This window comes from Nothobranchius furzeri, chromosome 16 (assembly GCF_043380555.1).
Source record: "Nothobranchius furzeri strain GRZ-AD chromosome 16, NfurGRZ-RIMD1, whole genome shotgun sequence".
NCBI lineage: Eukaryota > Metazoa > Chordata > Actinopteri > Cyprinodontiformes > Nothobranchiidae > Nothobranchius > Nothobranchius furzeri.
In genome coordinates this window covers 4,702,840-4,728,971 of record NC_091756.1, presented here as the reverse complement: position 1 = coordinate 4,728,971, position 26,132 = coordinate 4,702,840, and the positions used below count along the sequence as shown (strand labels likewise).

Below are 26,132 nucleotides of genomic sequence, written 5' to 3'. Positions count from 1 at the left end.
TCTCTCGGCTGGCTAGGGAACGCCTTGGGATTCTCCTGGAGGAGCTGGCCCAAGTAGCTGGGGAGAGGGGAATCTGGACCTCTCGCCGTAACTGCTGTTCCTGCAATACGGCTCCAGATAAGACAATGGATGGATGGGTTTGATGTGTTGTCTTATTGTGAATTTTCTGCTCGTCAGGTGTGGGAGACTTCCAAGTGAGCGATGTGAACTTCCTCCCTGACCCGTGTCCTCTGCCAGATGCTCAGAAGAAGAGAGCTCTGAATGAGAAGGAGCGTCTGCTGTATGCTCCCATGGCCGGAGTGGGAGGTCTGGTCTACGACAAGGACGCCGTTTACATCGACCTTCCTGCCAGCCATTCCCGTCAGCAGCAGGTATCTTTTAGGCCTGTGTTTCCCAACCCTTGTCCTTAGGGCACACTGTCCTGCATGTTTTCCGTCTGCTTCAGCACACCTGATGTACATCGCCTCCTCAGGAGGACATCAGGTGCTGCAGATGCCCGTTCATTAGAGGTCGACCGATATCTATTGCCGATACCGATGAGGCGGTCGTGGTCAGCCGATGGTCGATATGTGCTGCCATTTTTTGGGCCGATATCTCAATGTTTGGCACCTTATCAGATTGCTTAATTATCACTAATAACAGCTGCGGATGCACAAGATTTCTGAGCCCAATCCACTTTAACACTGGATTTAACCAGCTGTTGAGTCTTAGCTTTGTGCACCGCTCAGTGTTAACATCAAACATTATAACAAGACTAATAAAACATACCAGTAAACTGACCAAGGATTAAACAAACAAAACGGGAAAAAAAAATATCAGTGGATGATGTTTCATAGGGATGTACACTTTTACATGTAAGTAAACATAAATGCACCTTTAGAGCAGAGAGACCGATTCTGTAGAAAAATGCACAACAGTGATTTAATAATATATAAAAACCAACAGCAGCATCTAAAGTTCATTTAGTCTTTTTAACCCAATATTTCATAACATCTTCATGTAAAACAGCTTCAGTATTAACCAAGCCTTCAGTGCCGTGATCAGCAGCAGCGTGTGTGTTAGCCTGGAGACGGGGACCCTTCAGGTTGTGTTTTTACCTTCTTCAGCTCCCAGCTCACCAGCCTCCTGCTCATATCACACCTCCTGTCCTTGGTTTGGCTCCATGACGTGCTGCCATGCTGGATGTGACTTTAGTTGAGGCATCAGACAGAAACTAAACAGGAGAAACAGTTGTTGGTGTTTGTGTCGAGCATCCGTCTTCAGCTGGGTCTGTAGCAGAAAGAGCAGAGGAGAACTCGGCACATTACAGTCTGTATGAGAAATATTAGCGACACCTTTAAACAACAACACTCTTCTGTTGGGGGGTCCAGGCGCTGCAGGACTCTCCTCTCTAACACACAGAGTGAAATTCTCCGACTCCCACACAGGAAAATATCATTTATAAACCGGAGCTAACATGTTAAGCTAAAAGCAGCTGAGAGTTTAAGCTAGCCTAGCATTAGCAGCATGCTGCCGGTTAGCGGCGGTTCTTACGGCTCGTTTTTTCTTTCACACAGCTAACTTTTACTTCCTGTTTTACTTTTAGTTCACCCAAAATCCACAGCTGTAGGGTTTAGAAACACCAAAGAGAAGCCCCGCCTTTTACTCAGAGGAAGATACTCCCAGCGTTTTGGATCGGGGTCCTTCACCGGCTTCCAGCAGCAGCGGGCTGCTCGCGGAGGTTCCTGACTTTAAATCGGCTCTACTAAAGAGGCTTATCAGCCGATGATTGGGGGGGGGGGGAGCTAAATGCCGGCCCGATTAATCGGCCGACCGATTAATCGGGCCCCACTATTGATCACTGATTTGTTTAAGTCAGGTGTGTGGCAGCAGGGAAGCGTTGGTGTTTAAAAGGACAGCATGCAGGACCGTGTGCCTTGAGGACCAGGGTTGGGAAACGCTGTTCTAGGCTCTCCCTGTAGGAGCTTGCTGTATCTGATACGATACTTTTCCTGGTAAAGGAGGAGGTGCGTCCCACCACAGAGCTGGTCCAGTCTGTCATCGACACTCACACAACTCTTGATGCCAAGATGGCAGCCAGCAAAGTGTCTCTGTTCACTGGCTCAGCCACATTAGACCCGTCAGATTTGAATGAGCAGAACAGGTGAGACCTGACGCAGATTACCTCGCCATCTGCTCACGCCAGGCTAGACTGACTAGATTGTTGTGGTTTTGTGTGTTTTTAAGAGAGCCGGGGCTTCAGGAGGAACACATCTGGGATCCCAACAGCCAGAGGGAGAGGAGGAAGGTGGTCTTCCCAGGGGAGGAAGAGAACGTCAGTGAGTCAAGCAGTGATGAGCATAGTAGCAGTGAAGACGATGAACATGCTGCTGATGAGGATATGAACGATGAGTTATTCACATTAATCAAAGAGGTCAGAGCTGAATCTGAAACGATGGCAGAAGGAGCTCCGCCCTCGAAGATCCAGAAACTGGAGGAAGTTAAAAGTTGTGGGCAGTCAGTCGCAGAGCTTCCTGCGTTTGCAGACAGCAACGATGAGCTAGAGAAGAGCGAAGAGGAGGACGAGGGTGAAGATGAGAGCGAAGAGGAGAACGAGGTTGGGCGAGCAGAAGACTCTGGACATTGTTCTGAAGAGGAGGAAGAAGAATCTGCAGATGAAGAGGTCAACACTGATGGTGAGAGTGAGGAAGACGAGGAGCAGGGTGGGTCCTTGGTTTGTTTCTTTATGAAGATTTGTTTGGTTTATGCAATCTCAGATATTATTTTTTCATCTGTTCAACCACCGTACCAGACGATCAGTGAGACCTTCTGCAGAACAGAAGAATACATATTCTGTGGAGGCAGTCTTTGTATGCCAGCTGCTGCTGGCTCTTGTCTTTCTCCTCTTCCACCTTAGTGAATGTAACGCTTGAGTTTTCCATGACAGACTTACGGATGCACGGTGCACCAAAGCTGCAGCTGGAACACAACCGACTTCCTGCGTGTCTGTTTTCTGGGGTTAAAGGGCACGAGCAGACTAGGTTTAAGGGGTTTTCATGCTCTTCATCAGCTGGTTTCAGCTTTTTGGTTTGCCTTCCCAGGGGCTCTCAGATGGAAGGAGGATCTGCAGCAGAAGGCAGCCGAAGCGTTTCTACGGCAACAAGAAGCTGCCCCCAACCTCAGTAAAGTGGTTTATGGTTCAGGTAGAGTGGGTTTCAGTCAGACTAACTAATTAGTGTCTAAAACTTTCATCTACAGCTTGTGTTGTTTTGTCGTGTAGTTGTAGAAGCAGTTGATTCTGATGAAGAGGATGAGGAACTGGGGGGGCTTTTTCGAGTCAGTCGCCCTCACAAGAGCAAAAGGTTACAGACAAACTCTGTAGACTGCTCCCGTTTCCCTCCCGACTCCTCCCTTAACTGGAATTTGGAAGAGGTAAGGCGATTCCTGCAAAACAAGCTAGCTTCGGACATTTTTTCTTGCTTCATAACAACATTCTAACATATTGTAGCTATAAATATATTGAGAAGGTAAAAAACATCCATCCGTTTACCCATTCTCTTCCGCTTATCTGAAGTCGGGTCGCGTGGGCATCAGCCTAAGAGGCCCAGACTTCCCTCTCCCCAGCCACATATTTAAAGCTCAGTTTGCTCCACTGGTTTACTGTGATGCTCACCTGTTCCAGCCAGATACCTGCATCATGGGGTTGATCTGAGCTGAGGAGGAGACTCCTGTTGTTTTGTTCATCTTCATCATAATAATGACAACATTAGATGACAACAGGTGCTCACATAGGTTTGTGCTGCTGAACATGTCTGAGCAGCGTGACCACGTTGTTGTGTGTCGGGGAGGAAAAATAACAACTACAGCAGCCACAGAGTCGTGCTGGTTTGAGCGTGTCGCTGCTCGCTGGAGTTATATCAGCTCTGTCTGGAAGTTAGCTGGAAAACTTTCTCTTTCAGTCGTGAACACATTACTGAGAATCTCCGTTTCTGGGCTTCAACGTCAGAAAACAGCTGAGTGAACTTGGCGCTGAGTGAGAGGAGTGTTTAGTTTGTCAGAGACAGCGGAGCTGCAGACACCGGCAGCAGGCGCTGGAAAAAACACAAAGGAGGGGGCGCGTCGGCTCCGCGCTGACGCCGCAAAGCATCATGGGAGTTGAAGTCTTTGCGGTAAAATCGGCCAGCGGGCCAGTTTTAATATATTTTTGATATTTATCTCGCGGGCCACATAAAAATGCTCCGCGGGCCGCATCTGGCCCACGGGCCTTGAGTCTGACATATGTGCTCTAATGGAAGGTGTGGATTTGCTGTCAGCAGTGGGTGTGTTGGCCCTGGTCGGCCTGAAGCAGACCCCCTCGAGAAGAGGGCTGAGAATGAGCCTTGGTTGGCCCGGAAAAATACCAGACCACCCAGATATGTAAACAACCTACGCTACCCGGCCCGGGCCGACCCGGTACAGATGGGAATGGTCCATTAGGCTCCCTATTCCCCACAAGGCCCTGCCCCTCCCAGAAGTTCTCCTAAAATAAAAATCCATCCTCAAACGCCCGCATCTTGAGTTTGTCATTCACACGTTCATAAACCCCAGTCTGGATTACACACATTTTATCCTGATTGGCATTAATGTATCTGCCTTAGGCAGAGTACAGAAAGTTCAAAATGCTGTTGCCAAATTTTTAACTAACACCGACAGCGGCATGCGCGTTACACCAATTCTTGCTGATTTACTCTGGCTTTCGGTTAAATTTAGGATTAATCTCAAAGTCCTGCTACACGGCTTTGATTTGCCCATCGTATCTGCAAACAAACGCACTTCCACATTTCCCTGGGTCATGCAATCATTACACATTCACATATTTAGCAACAGAAGTTCTCCACTCAAAAATATCAGAGGAGGAGAAACAGCCGGCTGCTACCACTTCAACTTTAGGACAAACTACCAGTCTCAAAAAAGAAAAACACAATTTGAAGTAACGGACAACAAAGACGTCTTGACCTAGAAAACAGCAACTTGTGCTTATCACTATGCGGGTTTCGGTGTTAGGCGGGCGTGGCCCAGGGATGATGGCCGATGGGAGGGGTAAGACTTCTGCTTACAGAAGCTAGCTTGTTTTACAGATATGCTACTGCAGCTTTGATTTGTCAGAAGGGTTTTTGCGGTTGACCTGATCAAAGGCTTCAGAAGATCTGTTCAGGGGGAATGTCAGAACCATGCTTTTGTTTGGAGCCCAGCAGATTATCCAGGAAGGAGATGTACTCGGTCGCTCTATCAAGCCAGACTCTATACGAGGAATCCGGCTCACTGTGTTGTGATTCCAGATTCTGGATTCAATCAGGGACTGTTTTGTGACTGGAAAGTGGGAGGAAGGCCAAGATGCTGCAACTCTCCTGAAGCAGGATGGTGAGAAGAGTTTAGACACACGTGTACATTCATTCACAGAGAGAGGTAGTAGACGTTATTTTAACCTTAATGTGATTGTAAAAATGAAGTGTGATTGTTATTTTATTTAGATGAGCTGTATGGAGACTTTGAAGATATGGAAACAGGAGAAGTCCACAAGAGCCAAACAGCAGGGCAGCAGGAGGAGGAGGAGGTATGGGGTGTCCTTCTTCTTGGAGTTGCAGGCCTAATTATAGTTGGACGACTTCTGTTAAGTTATTTGCCTTGTGGACCATGTGATCAGGAAAATGGTGAGAGTGATGAAGGTGAAGAGATCCAGGTGAGGATGGAAGATGAGGAGGTTCAGAAGAACAAGCGCTTGGAGAAGAAACGCCGTCTCAAGGAACGATTCAATGCAGAATATGATGACGGTGATGCCACGTACTTCGATGACCTGAAGGAAGAGATGCAGAAGCAGGCTGAGGTAGACAACTGCATGGGTCATGGATTCATGATGTTCTCCTCTCAGACACCTGAGCCTGGTTTTGTCTCCAGCTAAACAGAGCAGAGTTTGAAGAGATGGACGATGAGACCAGAGTGCAGTACGAAGGCTTCCGGCCTGGAATGTACGTCAGGGTGGAAATCCTTTCTTTGCCCTGTGAATTTGTTGCAAACTTTGACCCCCATTATCCCATCATCCTTGGCGGTCTGGGCTCCAGCGAAGGCAATATAGGATACCTTCAGGTATGTTCAGAATGTGCATTCATGCTGGTGAAGTTGTCTTCTCAGAATGAAAATGATCATCTCCAGATGGTCCTGGTCTTCTTTTACTCCGAGTACCGGTACTGGGGGCTGTAGGGATGTAAAACCGCTCAGTCCCACGTCGGCAATGAGAATAATCTGGAGCTGAAAACTGATCCAGATCAGTAGGAAAAGTGTTTGTTTTGTGTGTGACTGAAATGTTCTTAAGTCTATGAAGACTGGAAGAACAGAGAACCTGAGGGACACTCACTTCTGTGTGTGTGTGTGTGTGTGTGTGTGTGTGTGTGTGTGTGTGTGTGTGTGTGTGTGTGTGTGTGTGTGTGTGTGTGTGTGTGTGTGTGTGTGTGTGTGTGTGTGTGTGTGTGTTTTCAGCTGCGACTGAAGAAACACAGATGGTATGACCGTATCCTGAAGACCAGAGACCCCCTCATTTTCTCTCTAGGTTGGCGACGCTTCCAGACCATCCCTCTTTACCACATCGAGGATCACAACGGACGCCACCGCCTACTGAAGTACACGCCACAGCACATGCACTGTGGAGCCTCCATCTGGGGTGAGGAACATCAGCTGCTCTACAGCTCTTCACTGATGTACACTGTTGATTTTATGATCTCTGAGTAACTATTTCTCAAGTATTTGTTTGTATCACACACTGCTCAGCCTCTCCCTAGAAGGTCTAGTCCAGCAGGAGCAATAGTTCAGTTTAAAAAGGTTTCTACAGACATTAACACACACACACACACACACACACACAGATGAACCACTGATGGCTTCTTGGTGAGCTGCATCACTGCACGGTATAGCAGCTACACCTGTGCAGACCAGCAGGTGGTGCAGTGGTTGGAGAAAATGACCCGAAGCATCGTTGAAGGTTGCTATTACAAGTTACTCAGAGCTGATGGAGCTCACGGAGATGAGCCGATCTGGAACAAAAGACTTGCTACCCTACGTTTATGGAGAACCTCAGAGTTTTAGAAAATTCAGGCGCCGAATATTTTCAGCCAAAATGACCCAAATATGCATTTTCGGTTTTGAGCCAAAACACCTAAATCACCAAAACAACACAGCTAAAATAGGCCGTCAGGTGAGCCCCGTTCTCATTTCATCTTGCTCTGCCCTCATGTGGCAGTGTTCTCTTCGCTCTTCGTGAATATCGTACATTCGTACCAATTTAAAAAGTAACGTTTTTCCCTTTTAGTAATGCTGTTTTATTAGGATCGCTGGAATATTCGTATCAGTTATGTGACAGACTTTCACTTTCAGTTTCACATGTAACACGTCTGCTTCTTATTTTCCTCTTCTTAACGCTCCCCCTACCTCTGTCACTGTTCGCGGTGCTTTTACCATCCATTCTGCACCCACCATGTCCTGACCACGGTTACCTTCGTTCTCACTGGATGAGTGAATATCTTCATCAGAGGGGGGAAAATTCCTCTTCAGAATCAGAGTCGGCCATTACAAGACAGAGCTTTGTCACCAATGAACAGACCTGTCAGCATTCCATGGTTTCCCCTCTATGTGCTGCACTCGTCTCCTCTCCTCGGAGGGGGCCCCATATGCTACCAACCTTTCCATAAGCACCCTTCACTGCAAGGCCCGTCTTCTCTAACTTAAGAAATGACATAACTGAAGGAGGCTTAGCAAAGGCAGGCCAAATACAGGCCAGTATTTTAGCATGAGTGGGAGTAGATAGGATGGGATCCACTGGAAGCCCCAAAATAGCTAGTAAGTGGTTTATGCAGAGTCCAGAGAGCCCCAGAAGGGACAACCGATTACTGGCTTCAGAAGCCAAGGAGTTGCGGACATGAGTAGAACATGTGACTCAGGTAACATGGAGTGGCTTGACATCTCTCACACCAATCCATCGACAGGCGGATTGGGGCAGCATCTGCAGTGATGCGGACGCTAAACCGGACTGTTATGGTGAAGAAGGAGCTGAGCCGGAAAGCAAGGTTCTCGATTTACCAGTCGATCTACCGCCCAGTCCTCACCTATCGTCATGAGCTTTAGGTAGTGACCGAAAGAACAAGACCGCGGACACAAGCGGCCAAAATGAGTTTTCTCTTCCCTTAGGGATAGGGTGAGGAGCTTGGACATTCGGGAGAGACTCGGAGTAGAGTTGCTGCTCCTCCATATCGAGAGGAGTCAGTTCTGGTGGTTTGGGCATCTTGTTAGGATGCCTCCTGGACACCTCCCCAGGGAGGTGTTTCAGGTATGTCCTGCCGGCAGGAGGCCCCCTCGTCAACTCAGGGCACGTTGGAGGAAGTACATCTCAGAACTGGCCCAGGAACGCCTTGGGGTCCCACCAGAGCAGCTGGTGGAGGCGGCCGGGGAGAGGACGGTCTGGAACTCCCTAGTTGGGATGCTGCCCCCGCGACCCGGACCCGGAAAGGCGGAAGAAGACGAGACGAGAAGATTTCAGATAGTTAGCTTTATATAGAACCTTAAACTGAAAAAGTGCTAACCTAGCACGTGATGCACCAAAACAGATGTCGGACATGGCGGCATCCCATTGTTGATCTGAAAATGTTATATCCAACTCGTGTTCCCAAGCTCTTCTAACTGCAACCACTGAATGGACATCCAAGTCCATAAGTTTGTAATTGAGGCCTTGCTTAGCCTCCCGCCGGGCCAAGCGTCCCCACCCCCGCTCCGCCTGCTGTCAAATATGATGCATGGTAACAAAATGAACCGCACGCCCCTCCTCCACTGCCATGAACGAGGCGTGGTAGCAATGCAGCCCGCCGGCCAATTTTGTCTGAATATTTTTGAAAAACAACCAAAAACCCATCCGGGCCCGGTGTCTTACCATTCTTCATGTCAATAACATGTATAAGTTCATCTAACCCAGCAGTGCAGGCTGAGCACTCCTGTCGATGGTACAAACCGTCTTCAACCAACGATCCAACAGAACCACTTTTAAACAAAATACAAAAAAGGCCTCGACCCTTTGGAACCATTGTTTTGATAAAATCCTCAACGTCCTTTGGTGAGATCCAACCACGTTGCACCCCTTGATACTTGATGCAAAGTTTAGCCGGATGAAAGATGCCAAACGGAGCTCAATGCTCCGAAGCTGGCACCTAATGTTGTTGAAAACTGCTCGAACCTGTGCCATCTTGACGATGTGATCAGGGAAGACAGATGTCCATATTATGTATCCTAACCTGTCGCAGATTCCTGGTCTCCTGAAAAATCTTGGCAGAATTCCTGTAACAGTGTAAATGGACAATCATGGCGCAAGTGCACCCCCTGGCGGCAGGCCTCGGGGCCAACGATCGATGAAGTCTGTCCACCAACAGTTCTTTCTGGAGCTGAGAAGCCTCCATCAGGAGTGTAGACACATCCGCAGCAGATAGAACACTAAGTGTGTGTTGTTGGATGAGTCTGCCCCACAAACAGCATTAGAAGTTTATCTTTGAGAGCCAAACACTGCAGTAAGTAAGTAAAAGTTTATTTATATGGCGCCTTTCACAGATATAAATCACAAAGCGCTGTACAACATGATAAAGATCAGGGCAAATACCTCTAACCAATAAAAACATCAGAAAAACAATAGCAGTGATAAAATAGAAAATAAAATCATGAGTATAAACAAAGTGAAGGTGTGAACCAGAACAAAGCCGTCTTTTTGAAACATTTAGGGAGGGAACGCCTGGATGAAAAGGTGAGTTTTTAGATGATTTTTAAAGACCTCTACAGTGTTAGAGAGACGGAGATTAGAAGGTAGACTGTTCCAAAGTCTGGGGGCAATAGTCTGAAAGGCCCTGTCCCCTTTGGTTTTCAGTCTGGTTCGAGGAACAGCCAGGAGGTTTTCAGATGTGGATCTAAGTTTCCGAGAGGTGGTGTGTGGGGATAAAAGCTCAGATAGGTAGCTTGGAGCCTGGTTGTTAAGAGCTCTATAGGTCAGGACTAAAACTTTAAACTGTACTCTATATTCTACCGGGAGCCAGTGGAGGGACTGTAAACCTGGAGTGATGTGAGCTGTCACACTTGCATCCATGAAATGTGTATTAAAACAGTTGTTTGGATGTCATCTTCCGTCTCTTTTATCCCACCGGATGCCCTGGAACAACCCCGTTTATTCCAGGACTGTTTCTCCGCAGGTCCCATCACCCCACAGGGATCAGGGTTCCTGGCTCTGCAGTCGGTGGCAGGAACTAAAGTAAGTTTTACTCACTCACAGGTAAACGTCAAGCTTTTTTACTAAGCTACGAATAAAACACTTCAGATGTCTACAGTTATCTCTAAAAGGGTGAAGTTTCTGGTTTTATTGCCCTAAGCTTATTTTAAGCCTAATTTATCCTCCATAAGCTCAGGTGTGAAGTCACACACACACACACACACACACACACACACACACACACACACACATGCTGATTGAAAGATTTTCCCTGAGGACTTTTCCAGGTTGCGCTTTTCTGGGAATGTCCTACCTTCACTGCAGTCACGTCGCTAGTGTGTTTACACTCGACTTATTTCAGAGACTTGTGGACAGCTCCGCCCCCTTTTCTCCTTCAACTCTCCCAGCAGTCTGCACCTCCAAACACACTTTTCCTGTCTTTTCCATCCACAGATATGTTTGCTGCATACTGCTCCCGTCACAGGTGTATAGTTGTTAACTTTTTCCACAAGACGTTCTTCGTCTGCTCCGTGTCCGCTGCTAGATGTCTTCGGCACTTGTTTTATTCTTTCGAGGGGGAATGGCGGTGCTGTTGGCGAATTTAAGGGAGGCGGCATCACAGGCTTGCGGTCTTTGTCACTTTTGACGGACAGTTAAAAATCGGGCATGTCTCCATCACCCTCGGCTGGTCTGTTGCGGAGTCCTTGAATCCATCAATTCCCAATGCTCATGATCATAAGTCAGTGTCACATTGCAGGTCCTGCTGTCACTTTGTTCTGATGTAATGTTCAGGCTATCGGACAAGCAGTCATTCGACCCCTTTCCTGCACGTAGAGTGAGTCGCTGCTGACAACACGGAGCAACAAACAAGAGAAAGTGGACAGGGCTCAGGTGTGGAAATCCTCCTCAGCTGGAAAGAATCTGTTCCCGTAGTTTTGCAAAGTGTTCAAAATGATTCATGAAGTTATTTCTGGTGTTCGTATCTCCGAGTCGGGAGCGTGCTGGATAGGACGCACAGAACCAGCTAAACCTCGATTCCCACCAGCGCTGTGTGGAAACTTTTATGTTTTACGTCGGTGAGAAAAACATGAAAGCATCGTGTCGTTGCTTCCTCGCCCTGTTTGTGAGTGACAACAGGAAATGATACAAGGGATGATCCGATCATGTGATCATCAAAGGATCCAGAATCAGATCCAGTCAGATCAGATTTAATTTCATAAAACAGCCAACATGTGTCCTGCCTGGCCGTAGAGCCATTCTGAACAGTTTTAAAGGTACGTTTATATTCTGTCGACAGCCCGTAGACAGAGCTCAGTCGTGGGGGAGAATCTGCGCTTCCTCTGCATGCTGTTGAGCAGCGTTGGGACCTATCAGAGCAACAAACTGTGTGATGTATTCATCGCTACAGAAATCAGTCAGGCAACTGGCGATGTGCCGTCAAACGAGTCCTTTTTTAAAACCATTGGCTCGAGTACCTAACCTAACCTACAACACCCAACGGGAATCTGACACTGTGGAATGTAATCACAGTTTCTACTCTTCCCATTTTACTGATTTTTTAATATTGTTTTTAATTAACTATTATTTTATTTAATTACATTAAGTTATATTTAGGCCCTTGTGAAAAGACTCGTGATTTTGCTTGTGATGCTCTGGATAAAGATGGTGTATTATTATTACTAAGCATTTGTCGGAGCGTGCTCTCTGGAGTAAACACGTTTCCATGAACGCACTGACAGGAGATCTGTCTGAAGCTGTGCTGGGATTTGGGACCTGTTGCAGAGAGACAGACAAACCGCCTGAACCTTATACCAGTCCGTATTCTACTTTACTACTAGGAGAACCTCCTTTGCTCCCCAGTCACACACACGTTGTCAAGGTAACCAGACTGAATGACAGCTCAGAAGAGACTGCACTCTCAGACATTTCCAAACAAGGTGAGGGTCAAGGCCTGGGTGGAGACGTATTTCATCCACACTTCCTGTTAGGAAAACGCTTCTGAAAGAGGCGTCGGCTGGCGGGCCGAGAGAGCGGCACTGAGGCGGTGGTAGACCGCCCCTCTCTCATTTTACATTTAGAGAGCACTTGCTCTGTAAACAACTACCCAGTTTTTATTTATGCCTGACGGGAACCTGTCCTCTGTCCCAGCTGCGTTTAATAATAATAATAATAATACATTTTATTTCAAAGCGCCTTTCAGGACACCCAAGGTCACTTGGGTGTCCTGAAAAAGTTTATAACCTATATAATAGTTAAAACCCTATCCCTAAGGGAAGAGAAAACTCATTTTGGCCGCTTGTGTCCGCGGTCTTGTTCTTTCGGTCACTACCTGAAAAGTTTATAACCTCTTCAACTTGTTTGGTTCTTTCGCACTTCGACAGCCAGAGTCACGATCTCGCAACAAAGTTTTCTTTATTTTATTTTATTTTTTCAGGTAGAACCATCGACATAAACTTATATGGACAATGGGTTTCCATAGACTCCAATAACACGTTTTTGAGGCTAAATGGGAGGTGGCCACTACCGCCATTTTGACCGTGTCACAGGTTTCGTCCAGCCCAGACAATTCCACAAAAGGGAAGAGAGGAGGAGCTGAGGGTGGGACTGTAAGGCTGGGATCGACTGACGACACCCGGTCGAACTAGCTACAAGCTAACCTGAAGCTAACGCTGAGGTGGGAGCTAAGCTAACGGAGGTAGCAACCTAGCTACAACTGGAGTTAACTGTGCACAACACCAGAGCTTCTGAGTCAGAGCTACACCGGGCTGACCGCTGGGTAAAACCGGGTGGAACACAGAGGTCTCCGAGACCTCCACAATCCGGCAGCCGCGCAGCAGACAAGCGCCGCTGCGATCTGAGATGAGCAGAGCTGCCGCTGGGTAAAACCGGGTGGAAAGGTTTCCATCCCAGAGCTCCACAAGCCGGCAGGCCACGCAGCAGACAGAAGACGCGATCAGACAGAGATGCGCTGAGCTGCGGGGAGGGGATAAGGGTGGAAAACATCGGTCTCCCGAGAGCTCTACAAGCCGATAGTGGGAACCCAGCTCCACCAACATGTTATATTTCAACCCATTTTCTAAAGTGCAGCATTATGTTAAATGCACTGGGTTTTACCCTATTACATTTACATTTCATGGTTAAACAGTACATGTTAAAATCTAAGCTCAGCTCGGCAGTGACCTAAAATACATAAATATAATTTTACTTACCGAAAAAAATGAAGTGGAGACTCCTTGGACGCTCTATTAGTGCAATTAATGCCACAGCAAGTAATTTTGTCCAACAATTGCACAAAAATATCCAAACAAGAATACACAAACACAGAGACTCAAAATCCCGGAGCAGTTTCCAGGCCAGACCGAGGCTCTACTGAGGCCTTTCCCCGGAGCTAGCTCTGTGGTCACGTGGGTCTGATGCTCATTAATTATACAGAATTTTAGGCTTTTAATACACTTAAACAGAAGAGTGAGAAAAAAATTCACCCCCCTCAGAGTTGGCATGAGTGTAAACTAGATCATTTAAACCTAAAACATGTTCTGGTACCAGGCTGTGAACATGTTTATTTCTGCTGTGAAATTGGTATTTTTAACATGGGAGTCAATGAGGATTTGCTCGCTTCTGACACCAGCCCCTAGTGGATGAGGGTGGAACTGCAATTTATTTCACTTCCGCATTGGCCTCAATTTCTGTCCCGCATTGTGGGGGGTTGGGTAGAACGCAGGGAATCCCCTCACGTGCTGAGGATGTAGCGTGACCAAATATGGTTAATTGAGGGCGTTCCTTTATGTAAATGACTGGGAACGGACATGAGCACCTGTGTACGCACCGGGGGGATTTATCATCAGATGATTGCGGCGAAACATGCGTACGAGAGGCCACTGCATGTTTCATAAATCAGGATCTTGACCGTTCATACGAACATTCTAAATTTAGTTCATAGGAAGGAATATAGGAATATTTCTGCTAATGTTTGAAGAGTGAGGCCCTTGCAGAGCAAAATCTTTTGCTTCCCTACAAAGTTCTGAAAGTTGTCGTTCTCCTTTACAGTTCAGGGTATCCGCGGGTCCTTAAAAAGTCTTAAAAAGCCTTAAATTAGCTTTTCCAAATTTAAGGCCTAAAAAATCCTTAAAAATTACAAATAATCCTTAAATACAGTTTCCAAAGGTCTTAAATGACCAAAGACCCAATAAACAAGATTCTTTTATTTCTATAAAATTTTCGTGAATTTCTAGTTGGTGTTCAGCGTTTTTTGTGTACGTTGTTGGCGTAAGCGGAACCGTACACATTCAGTTGGTTGTGAAAGGGGGCTATTTTTAGATGAGCACGTTAGCTGGATAAGCTAGTGGGAGCTTGCACCATGGGGAAGTGCAAGTTTAATGGTAACTGGATGGCTAATCCCACGATCGTGGCATGGTTAGCACCGGTTCCAGGCAACAGCTGGAAATTATAGCTAAAATGATAAATGACCCGCACTTGTACAGCGCCTCTCAGAGTCAGGACTCCAAAGCGCTTTACACTACAGTGTATCATTCATCCATTCACACACATCCATGATGTAGCCACAGCTGCCCTGGGACGCACTGACAGAGGCGAGGCTGCCGAGCACAGGCGCCACCGGTCCCTCCGACCACCACCAACAGGCAAGGTGGGTTAAGTGTCTTGCCCAAGGACACAACAGCAGAATTCTCTGTCTGGAGCCGGGATCGAACCTGCAACCTTCCGATTACTGGACAACCCGCTCAACCTGTTGAGCTACTGCTGCCCTGCTTAAATAGCTTAAATTTGGTCAAAGTGGCCTTAAAAAAGGTCTTAAAAAGTCTTAAATTTGGCTCCCTTAAACCTGCAGATACCCTGCAGTTGTACAGTAATGTGTGTTCTCTGCAGGCTCACTTTCGCATCGCTGCAACAGGAGTTGTTCTGGACCTGGACAAATCGGTTACAATCGTGAAGAAGCTGAAACTAATCGGATATCCGTACAAAATCTTCAAAAACACCTCCTTTATTAAGGTGGGAGGACTCATTTCTTCTGGAAACAGATTTCAGTTTTTATAGACAAGTCAGAACTGGATCTGTTGCATCAGTAATACAGATCAGATGCTGTGTGTTCGTTGGTTTGGTACTCATCATCAGTGTGTCTTCACAGGGCATGTTCAACACAGTGTTGGAGGTGGCCAAATTTGAAGGAGCCTCAATACGAACAGTGTCAGGGATCAGAGGTCAGATCAAGAAGGCGCTGTCTACACCTCCTGGAAGTTATCGAGCTACGTTTGAGGACCGTCTGCTGATGAGTGGTGAGTTGTAATTAAACTTGTTAGAGGACCACGTGTGTTGTGTCTAAGTCTAGATGTCCAGAAATGATAAAAGGTCAAGACCAACTGATGAAGCAAAGCTCCTTTAACATGTTTTTGTACGACCAAAAAAATGACTGACTATAACTGTCTGCTAGTGAACCTAAGCTCCTCTAGATTCTGACACAAAAGTGTAAATGTGCACAACAGATTATATTAACTATGTCAGTAAACTGGTTAAAGTAAATTCAGGCTCTGGTTCAATTCAATTCACGTTTATTTATAAAGCACCAAATCAGGACAAGAGTCGTCTCAAGGCCCTTCACACAGTAAACATTCCAATACAGGTCAGTTCATTAAGCCAATCAGTAAAATGTTTCCTATACAGGTCCTTCTCAGAAAATTGATATATTGTGAATTGTGATAAAGTTCATTATTGTCTGTAATGTACTGATAAACATTAGACTTTCATATATATTAGATTCATTACACACAACTGAAGTAGTTCAAGCCTTTTATAGTTTCTAATATTGATGATTGTGGCGTACAGCTCATGAAAACCCAAAATTCCTATCTCGAAAAATTAGCATATTTCATCCGACCAATAAGAGAAAAGTGTTTTTAGTACAAAAGAAGTCATCCTTCAAATAATTATGTTCAGTGATGCACTCAATACTTGGTCGGGAATCCTTTTGCAGAAATGACTGCTTCAATGCGGCGTGGCATGGAGGCAATCAGCCTGTGGCTCTGCTGAGGTGTTCTGGAGGCCCAGGATGCTTCGATAGCGGCCTTAAGCTCATCCAGAATGTTGGGTCTTGCCTCTCTCAACTTTCTCTTCACAATATCCCACAAATTCTTTATGGCAGGGGAGTCAAACTCAAACTCACACGGGGCCGAAATGAAACTCTGGGACGGAGTCGAGGGCCAAACTTAATATTTTTGAAAAAGTGACGGCAAATTTGCACATTTTCTTTATCAACATTTATGCAATTTTGAACCTTTAAATTTGGAAACAAACATATTTCTGCATTAACACTGAATGTGGAATAACCAAATTACACACGAGCAAGTCAGTTTTAAATAAAAGGCAGCAGTGGTATTCATTACTTGTGGTATAATCAGCATTTTTAAAATCTATTCAGGATTTATGTTTTCTTGTTTATTCATTTTTCTTATTTTTTTATTCTCCTTTTTTTCTCCTGTAATACGTGTCATCGCTGCTGTGACGTCTAGCTTTCCCCACTGAGGAACAATAAAGGGATTTTCTATTCTATTCAGATGAATAGATATCTGCAGCCTTTCCACTTCCTGTTTACTGTAGGTTAAATCTTTTCTCACGGGCCAGCAACAAAATAAATTAAAGCTGCAAGCAGCGTCGTTCGGCCCTCGCAGTGAAGCTGCTCGCCCTCAGTCCGCACCCCCTCCGCTCCATCCCCGACGTTCTCCAAACCCATCTCCGCGCCGCTCCGTCCTGGCCGGCAGCCGGGGGCACCAGGGCACGTCTGGCGGAACAGTAGGGCTGCAACTAACGATTATTTTCATAATCGATTAATCTGTCGATTATTTTTTTTCGATTAATCGATTAATCGGTTTGTTATTGTTTAGCTATTTAACCTATACAAGTGATGAATACATTTCAGTTAAGAAAAAGAAAAACATAAGAGAATTGTGCAGTTGACTGCAATCTATTTTATTGCACATGAACACAGTCAGTGGTGTAAAATGAGCTAAACAGTGCAAAATATCAGTCCAGAATAATTTTTTGGCATCAAAATATAAGAAGTAAATTCCATAAAAAAATAATGTAGAATCTAGAATAGAGTTTGTAAGTGGTATGCATTGCTGGGGGTGAGTGTCTTGTTCCTTGTGTAGTTGTCCATCGTTGCTTGTTTTTTCTGCATAAGAAACACAAATAAACTGAATTAAGTACACATATAAAATAAGCAGCACACACACTACAACACTAAATCAATATTACATTATTTGAATTAATTAACAATATACAGTGATCATTTATTTTGACAAAAATGTGTTGTGAGGCGTTTTACAGCATTAGATAGTAAAACAGCCTTTTAATAGTTAAAAAAAGGACTTTCTGAATTTCTCCTGTATTTAAAAATTGAAAGCGTACAACTATGCCGCGTTATATTCACCTGGACACAGCTCGTCTGTATATTTTTCTCCGCGGAGTTGTCCTTTTTTGAATGAGGAACATAGTTATGGGTTTGTGCCGTTTTTCTCTTAACGAGAACATTCTTATAAACAGACGTGCTAAATTTGGCAAGCGCAGGATACACAACACGGAGGAGATTCACGATTGCATCTAGTCAATCAGAAGTAGAACACCGTAAACTGACGCGGCAAAAAAAACATGTTTAACATTCACTATAACGAACTCAGCTAACACTAAGTCCCAAATTTGATCTGCGTTAGCTTGTTTATTTTCTGTTACTTACCGGACTTTCCTCTGCTGCATCAGCCCCCACGTTTTCGTCTCAAATGTTCACTTAGGGACGTCGTGCTTCCGTCGTGCCATGGTTTTTGCATATTTTTCAGGTCACCGGTCTTTTCAAGGCATCTAGTGAAGTGCTCCCATACTTGTGAGGTTTTTGTCCGGGGTTTCTCTTGTTTTGTCGCTTCTATTTTTCTTCCGTATTTCTTGTTGATCCGCCATCTCTCACAGCAAGATGAGCGTCAGTAACGTGATACGTCATGAAAACCGAGGGCACTCATTGGCTCATTTCTTCTTCTACGGCTCCACTGGTAGATCAGTGGCTCATTACTGCCACACACTGGCGGCAAATTTAACAGATTGTAACCGATGTCAGATTGTGGTAAAAAAAATAGACTTTATGCGGTAAAATATGATTGTTAAACAACTAATCGATGACTAAAAAAGTTGTTAACTATTTTAATAATCGATTATAATCGATTAAATCGATTAGTTGTTTCAGCACTACGGAACAGAAACGTCAACCACCCCGACACCAGAAACCGTGAACGGCCTCCTCGTCCACACCTCACCCTGACTCAGCATCCCCTCTGAGACCACCATTACACGTCTCACCACTAGGAGATACTCTATCTTTACCACACTGGTGATGTGATGTTCAGTCTCGGGCAAATCGGAAGCTGCTTGTGGAAGTTACAGTCAAACGTAAGGTCACAGCGTCACGCCAGAATTTGCCTTTTCATCAAAGCCCCTCCCTTTCTGAAAAGCTAGCAGATCTGAATGGTCATTACAGCATCATGAAGACAGTGCATGACCTTAGTGTCATGTTGACTAAATTAGAGGGGACAAATATGGGCATTTCACCATAAAACAGTAGACTTCCTGTAGTCAGGGGGCGGGGCTTAGGTGATGTCAGCTGTCCACATTGTCACTGTCTTCAGATGTGGTCAGTGATCACACAGACAAAGTTTGAATTTGATCTGATCATGCACATGGGAGTTATTAAGTCAAGTAACGTAATGGCGACTGGTCAAAGTTTGAGGCTTAGCCACGCCCACACCTTTATACTTATTTAAAATCCGACGGTTGAATTTTTTCCTCTACGTCTTAAGAGTTTATAGCAGGAGTTTGAAGGTGATCGGTGGAAAGGACGACGAGACATCATTCTCCTAATAACGTGTGCGAAAACCACTAAATCGAGTACTTGGACCAAAATGGCCGACCTCATGTGCGACATTGCGCTTGGCTCCAAGAGACTTTTTTGTACATCCTGAGACACTACATTAGTGTGCCAAATTTCGTGGTCCTTCGTCAAATCATGGCTTGGGGCTGACAGTTTTAATGGTTCTAGGGGGCGCTATTTCAGGAAATAGGCCACGCCCACAATCTTCAGCTGTCTATTTCTATTGGGGGGTCAGACTAGGATCACTCACCAGAAGCTTCGTAGCTATATCGCCATAACTGAAGAAATGAGAAGCAAACGTATTTCCTTGGCGTGATGGCGATTTTTGCCATGCTCCCAAAGCCCCGCCTTTTTTCGAAACCTGCCATTACTGGAGACCAAGTGACCTCACGTTTTCTACTGCTGTTTGCCAGAGATTCCTGCTGATTTGGTAAAAGGAGTCCAGTAGGGAGCTGTGAAAAAAAGAGTGGCATGGCGACAGGTCAAAGTTTGAGGCTTAGCCACGCCCACACCTTTCAACTTTTGAAAAATCCGACGGTTGAATTTTTTCCCCTATGTCTTAAGAGTACATGGCAGAAGTTTGAAGGAGATTGGTGAAAAGGGCGACGGAGCATCACTCTCCAAACAACGTGTGCGAAAACCACTAAATCGCGTACTTGGACCAAAATGGCCGACTTCCTGTGCGACTTTGCGCTTGGGTCCAAGACACTTTTTTGTAGGTCTTGAGACACCACATTAGTGTACCAAATTTCGTAATCCTCAGTCAAAGCATGGCTTGGGGCTGACAGTTTTAATGGTCCTAGGGGGCGCTATTTCAGAAAATAGGCCACGCCCACCGGATGTTCACATCAGATCTTTTGGGGGACCGGACTAGGATCACTCACAAGAAGTTTCGTGATGATATCTTTAGAAAAGACGAAATGGGAGTCAAACGTAAGTCCACGGCGGTACACCTGACTTCGCCGCGCCGCCGCAGCCCCGCCCTCTGCCAAAAACTCCCATAAAGTGACGCCAAGCAACCCCCACTTGTCTTGAGTTACCAGCTACAAATTTGTGGTGATTAAGTGAAATGGTGGTGATTAAGTGAAAAGGGGTCAATTTGGGACCTTTCAAAGTAAAACTTGACCTTTTTGGTCCTGAGGGGGCGGGGCTTGTGTGATGTCATCATCTGACCATTCAATTTACTTTGTGGGTGGATGGCGAATGACCACAGAAGGTTTGGTAACTCTATTCCATTCAGTTATGAAGTTATAGCAATTTAAAAAATTTTGGCGAGTAGTCAAACTTCGAGGCCTGGCCCCGCCCCTTCAACATATACGAAAACTCAGAATCCTTGTCTCATTTTGTTCGCCCATCCCTTCTGAGCAATTTTACACAATTTTTGAGACGATCGTGCGAAAAATGATCGAGCAATCCAATCAGAAACGGACCCTAAAAACGGCAAAAACTGCAAAAAATCGCCATTTCAACCCAAAATGGCCGACTTCCTGTTTGATATTGACTATGGTTGCAAGAGACTTTTCTGTGCGGACTGTTGAGTACTACAAGTGTACCAAATTTCATAACTGTACGATAAACTAAGCTTTATGGAGAGGGTTTTTTTTTTTCACTTTCTAGGGGGCGCTATTCAGCCATTTTCTTTGTGATTTTTTTGGGACCTTTAAAATATCACATTTTTCACCAGGCCTGACAAGTTTGCAAAATATTGTGAGTTTTGGGGTATGTTAAGGTCCCCAAAAAGCCGTTTAAAGCGGGCTAAGAATAACAAAAAAGAAAGAATAATCAGAGCAAAAACAAGAGGCCTTCGCAGCCCTTTCGCTGCTCGGGCCTAAATATCATTTTATCTTAAATGAAAATGCAACATCTCACCTGTTAACTTTCATGTTTTGGAGCAGAAATAGAGCATAAAACCAACATATTTAAAGCTCAGTTTGCTCCACTGGTTTACTGTGATGCTCACCTGTTCCAGCCAGATACCTGCATCATGGGGTTGATCTGAGCTGAGGAGGAGACTCCTGTTGTTTTGTTCATCTTCATCATAATAATGACAACATTAGATGACAACAGGTGCTCACCTAGGTTTGTGCTGATGAACATGTCTGAGCAGCTTGACCACGTTGTTGTGTGTCGGGGAGGAAAAATAACAACTACAGCAGCCACAGAGACGTGCTGGTTTGAGCTTGTCGCTGCTCGCTGGAGTTATATCAGCTCTGTCTGGAAGTTAGCTGGAAAACTTTCTCTTTCAGTCGTGAACACATTACTGAGCGGCTAGAATCTCCGTTTCTGGGCTTCAACGTCAGAAAATAGCTGAGTGAACTCGGCGCTGAGTGAGAGGAGTGTTTAGTTTGTCCGAGACAGCGGAGCTGCAGACACCGGCAGCAGACGCTGGAAAAAACACAAAGGACGGGGCGCGTCGGCTCCGCGCTGACGCCGCAAAGCATCATGGGAGTTGAAGTCTTTGTGGTAAAATCGGCCAGCAGGCCAGTTTCAATATATTTTTTATATTTATCTCGCGGGCCACATAAAAATGCTCCACGGGCCGCATCTGGCCCGCGGGCCTTGAGTCTAACATATGTGCTCTACGGGGTTCAGGTCAGGAGAGTTGGCAGGCCAACTGAGCACAGTAATACCATGGTCAGTAAATCATTTACCAGTGGTTTTGGCACTGTGAGCAGGTGCCAGGTCGTGCTGAAAAATGAAATCTTGATCTCCATAAAGCTTTTCAGCAGATGGAAGCATGAAGTGCTCCAAAATCTCCTGATAGCTAGCTGCATTGACCCTGCCCTTGATAAAACACAGTGGACCAACACCAGCAGCTGACATGGCACCCCAGACCATCACCGACTGTGGGTACTTGACACTGGACTTTAGGCATGTTGGCATTTCCCTCTGCCCAGTCTTCCTCCAGACTCTGGCACCTTGATTTCCGAATGACATGCAAAATTTGCCTTCATCTGAAAAAAGTACTTTGGACCACTGAGCAACAGTCCAGTGCTGCTTCTCTGTAGTCCAGGTCAGGCGCTTCTGCCGCTGTTTCTGGTTCACAAGTGGCTTGACCTGGGGAATGCGGCACCTGTAGCCCATTTCCTGCACACGCCTGTACACGGTGGCTCTGGATGTTTCTACTCCAGACTCAGTCCACTGCTTCCGCAGGTCCCCCAAGGTCTGGAATCGGTCCTTCTCCACAATCTTCCTCAGGGTCCGGTCACCTCTTCTAGTTGTGCAGCGTTTTCTGCCACACTTGTTCCTTCCCACAGACTTCCCACTGAGGTGCCTGGATACAAAACTCTGGGAACAGCCTATTCGTTCAGAAATGTCTTTCTGTGTCTTACCCTCTTGCTTGAGGGTGTCAATGATGGCCTTCTGGACAGCAGTCAGGTCGGCAGTCTTACCCATGATTGCAGTTCTGAGTAATGAACCAGGCTGGGAGTTTTCAAAAGCCTCAGGAATCTTTTGCAGGTGTTATTAGTTGCTTCAGGTGATTAGGTTAATAGCTCGTTTAGAGAACCTTTTCATGATATGCACATTTTTTGAGATAGGAGTTTTGGGTTTTCATGAGCTGTACGCCAAAATCATCAGTATTAGAAACAATAAAAGGCTTGAACTACTTCAGTTGTGTGTAATGAATCTAATATATATGAAAGTCTGATGTTTATCAGTACATTACAGACAATAATGAACTTTATCACAATATGCTAATTTTTGTGAAGGACCTATATAAGGAACCCAGCAGGTTGCATCAAGTCACTGACTAGTGTCAGGGACTTTACAGCAGTTCTCATACTAAGCAAGCATTTGGCGGCAGTGGAGAGAAGAACAGGAAGTGTAGAACTGAAAACCATTTTGGCAGAAAATTCCTTCATCAGATTTAAAGTGCTCTAAACTGAGCAGAATCTGCCCAATTGCTGCCGTGTTCGTTAGACTTCACACGTAGGATATAAAATTAAAAACCCATTTAGACCTGTTAGGAAAAAAACCCTCTTTGTAAGAGTTTTGGTATTGATTTGTTTCTTGCAGACATTGTGTTCCTGCGTTCCTGGTACCCAGTGACCATTCCTCAGCTATACAACCCAGTCACTTCTTTGTTGAGGTCAGTAGGCCAGAAGGACAACTGGTCTGGAATGAGGACCGTAGGACAGCTCAAACATGACCTTGGAATCCGCAACAAACCCAACACTGACTCTTTGTACAAGGTAGGTAATGGTTGCCTATCATTAGAAAGCATTAAAAGTCGTTAGATTTATGTTGCCAAGATGAACCTTCTCAGTGGCATAGGGTTAGGGTTAGGGAGTCCATCCTGGGACTGGGAGATCGGGGTTCAAAGACCTTAACAATGGGACCCAATGCCTCCCTGCTTGACACTTGCTTTAAGGGGTTGGATTGGGGGTTAAAGCAGCAAATAATTCCTGAGCAGAGCCGCTGCTGCAGCTCACTGCTCCCCACTGGGATGAGTCAAATGTGGAGATAAATTTCACCAGTGTGTGATGACTAATGGTGCTTCAACTTTAAGGCCTTAAAGAGCGTTAAAGCTACAGTGGTAAATCTGCAAAACAAGCTAGCTTAAAACATTTTTGTCATGCATCCTAAAAACGATCTAACATAGTGTAGCTATAAATATTTTGTGGAGACAAAAAATAAAAACAACAAAATTAATGAAGTAGTTGCATTTGTCTGGAAACCTCAGCCAACAACGTGGCTCGCTCTGAAATCAACTATTGGACCATCCGTTGTCTGTTGCTCCAACCCGCTGTACTTCCGCATTTATAGCAGTAGCTCAGGCGATAGAGCGGGGTGTCCAGTCATCAGAAGTTTGTGGCTTCGGTCCGACTCCCACCAGAGAGACCGTTTTGCTGTCGTGACAGCGGGGGAGGGGGTTATAGCGCACGGAACGTTTCGTTTACCCCGCCGTAAGCCAATGGGTGGCTGAGGCCACGATTGCAAATATTTCGATGTGTCGTATTTCTGTGTGGCTTTCTCTGATCCGATTGTTTTCCCGCCTGTTTTCTTTCGTCTGCTATTGTTGGAAATAGAAGATTATTTTCACATTCAGCTGCATGTGAAGTGTTTAGTGACCAGTCGTATTTTAAAAAGAACAATAAAAAATGGTTTCTCAGTGAACTTGGTCTTAGGCTAAAAGTCTCCTCTAAACCAATCAGAGGTAGTGAAGGGTGGGAGCTGTCCTGGACAACAGCCAATCCTGTGAATGTTTACATGCGTATGCTAAGCTAAACAGAGCTCTGTTCAGCGGTACCATGAAGTGTTTTAGGTCAGTTTCTCACATGCTGGCTTGTTGTTTTCCTTTAGCCAATAGCAAGAGCCAAACGACGCTTCAACCCCCTCCACATCCCCAAGGAGCTCCAGAAGGCTCTGCCTTTCAAGAGCAAACCCAAATTCCAACAACCCAAAGGAAAGATGCCCAGGGATCTCAGGAGGCCCTGTGTGATCCGAGAGCCCCAGGAGAAGAAGGTGAGTTGGGGCGTAACGCTTTCTTTACTAGTTTTTTTGACTGGGATTGATTTATTGGTATTCAGATTATCTTTTGCAAGGGAGTGCAGGGCACAATAGCAGCACACTAGATCCACAAAATGAAAACCGACAACAAGAAAGCAACTAGTTAAAAAGACGGCTGCACACTGAAAGCATCAGCGGTGCGGAACGGTTTCCTCGCACCAATCACTGCACTGGAGGTTCTCAGCAGCGGAGCGGCTTCTCCGTCATGCTCCTTGTTCCACTTGCGAGATCACAAATCACCTCGAGACTTCCACCATCCTCCTCACAAGGTCACATGATCGCCCAAGACTTCAAAGGTAACAGTTTGTTGATGCAATCTGCCAATGTTTGATGTCATATATGATGTCGACCCCCTCCAAACACACAGCTGCACTTCTGGAATGATGGGAGTAAATAAACCGTTGGGTTACACGTAAGCTTCATATATATGAAATTGCAACGTCGCTATACTTTTATTTTGAAAATTACCGGGGATTCCACACTGAGACTGTGTGTGATTTCCTGTGTAGCACTGTGTTAACTGCGGTAATTGATGCATCCCAGAAGCGGCTCGCTGCAAAAATAGATCCCGGTCCTATCTTTAGCAGCGCAGCACGCTAGCATGCTACTTCTGGGACACGTCTGAAAATTGCTGCATCGCGGCTGGTGTGTGACACTCCATAGACTATAATGGATTCTATGTGAAGCGGTGGCGTTTTGCTGGCGCTGCGCGCGGCTGATGCTTCCAGTGTGCAGTAGGGTTTATACGAAGCTGTATAATCACCAATGTTCATTGTTTTCATCATGAATTCCTATTGATGCAACAAGGATAGCATCAAAGTGATGATTTTTATTTTGAACTTCCTTTAGTGGAGATTACAAGTCCTCTTATTATGCACAGCTGATTTATATTGTAACTAAAAATGGTTGGGATTGCAGATGCTGACTCAACTGGTGCCTGTAAAGGTTTTTGTAAGATCTTCTCCTTTTGTGATAGGTGGCAGCACTGCTCCATGCTCTGGGCACTGTCCACCATTACAAGAAGAAGAAGACCACCACTGTGCAGCATGCCAAGCACAAGGAGTTTCTCCAACAGAAGGAGAAGCAGGAGGAGGCTAAGCTTAAGAGACAAAAGGAGGCAAAGAAGAAACTGTACCGTTTGATGGGCCAGATGGACAAGAAGAAGTTGAAGTCGAGCCTAAAAGGGGCACCTAAAGATGACTAGTCTGTCTGGAGTCACCAACCCACCCTTTGTAGAACTGGACTGGGATACTTGGAATTGTATTATTCAGCGGATGTACTTCGTAGGAGTACTGGTCTGGTGACATCTACTGAGAAAGGAAGGAATTTGATGTTTGAAATGGTTTTTAATAAAGTAGTAACTTCAACATGTGACCTCAGTTCTTCCAGTTGACGTACACATTTATGGCACTGGTCTGGTGCATTTAAATGATGAAGTAATGGTTTTTGGTCAGC

The 26,132-nt window shown here is 45.5% G+C and overlaps 1 protein-coding gene and 1 long non-coding RNA gene across 3 annotated transcripts in view; one reads left to right on the top strand and one right to left on the bottom strand.

Annotated features, from left to right (window-relative positions):
- Positions 1 to 26,044, top strand: part of bms1 (BMS1 ribosome biogenesis factor) — a 35,326-nt gene extending 9,282 nt beyond the window's left edge. Inside the window, exons 8-24 of one of the 2 annotated variants that reach the window (XM_070545359.1) lie at positions 178 to 371; positions 2,001 to 2,143; positions 2,227 to 2,318; positions 2,412 to 2,702; positions 3,081 to 3,182; positions 3,260 to 3,411; positions 5,298 to 5,379; positions 5,490 to 5,572; positions 5,663 to 5,842; positions 5,914 to 6,102; positions 6,493 to 6,673; positions 10,227 to 10,285; positions 15,128 to 15,250; positions 15,387 to 15,534; positions 23,184 to 23,359; positions 24,471 to 24,632; positions 25,654 to 26,044. In XM_070545359.1, coding sequence (XP_070401460.1) covers positions 178 to 371; positions 2,001 to 2,143; positions 2,227 to 2,318; positions 2,412 to 2,702; positions 3,081 to 3,182; positions 3,260 to 3,411; positions 5,298 to 5,379; positions 5,490 to 5,572; positions 5,663 to 5,842; positions 5,914 to 6,102; positions 6,493 to 6,673; positions 10,227 to 10,285; positions 15,128 to 15,250; positions 15,387 to 15,534; positions 23,184 to 23,359; positions 24,471 to 24,632; positions 25,654 to 25,881 — 2,585 coding nt within the window. In that variant the 3' untranslated portion in view covers positions 25,882 to 26,044. Of the gene's footprint in view, positions 1 to 177; positions 372 to 2,000; positions 2,144 to 2,226; positions 2,703 to 3,080; positions 3,183 to 3,259; positions 3,412 to 5,297; positions 5,380 to 5,489; positions 5,573 to 5,662; positions 5,843 to 5,913; positions 6,103 to 6,492; positions 6,674 to 10,226; positions 10,286 to 15,127; positions 15,251 to 15,386; positions 15,535 to 23,183; positions 23,360 to 24,470; positions 24,633 to 25,653 lie in introns of both variants that reach the window. The other variant, XM_015976639.3, reaches the window with a different exon arrangement.
- LOC139063469 (uncharacterized) lies at positions 17,204 to 18,218 on the bottom strand. The gene is made up of 2 exons (XR_011516814.1): positions 17,988 to 18,218; positions 17,204 to 17,426 (listed from the first exon to the last, which is right to left on the bottom strand). It is a non-coding gene; the product is annotated as an uncharacterized lncRNA (long non-coding RNA).
- Positions 26,045 to 26,132: the final 88 nt, after the last annotated feature.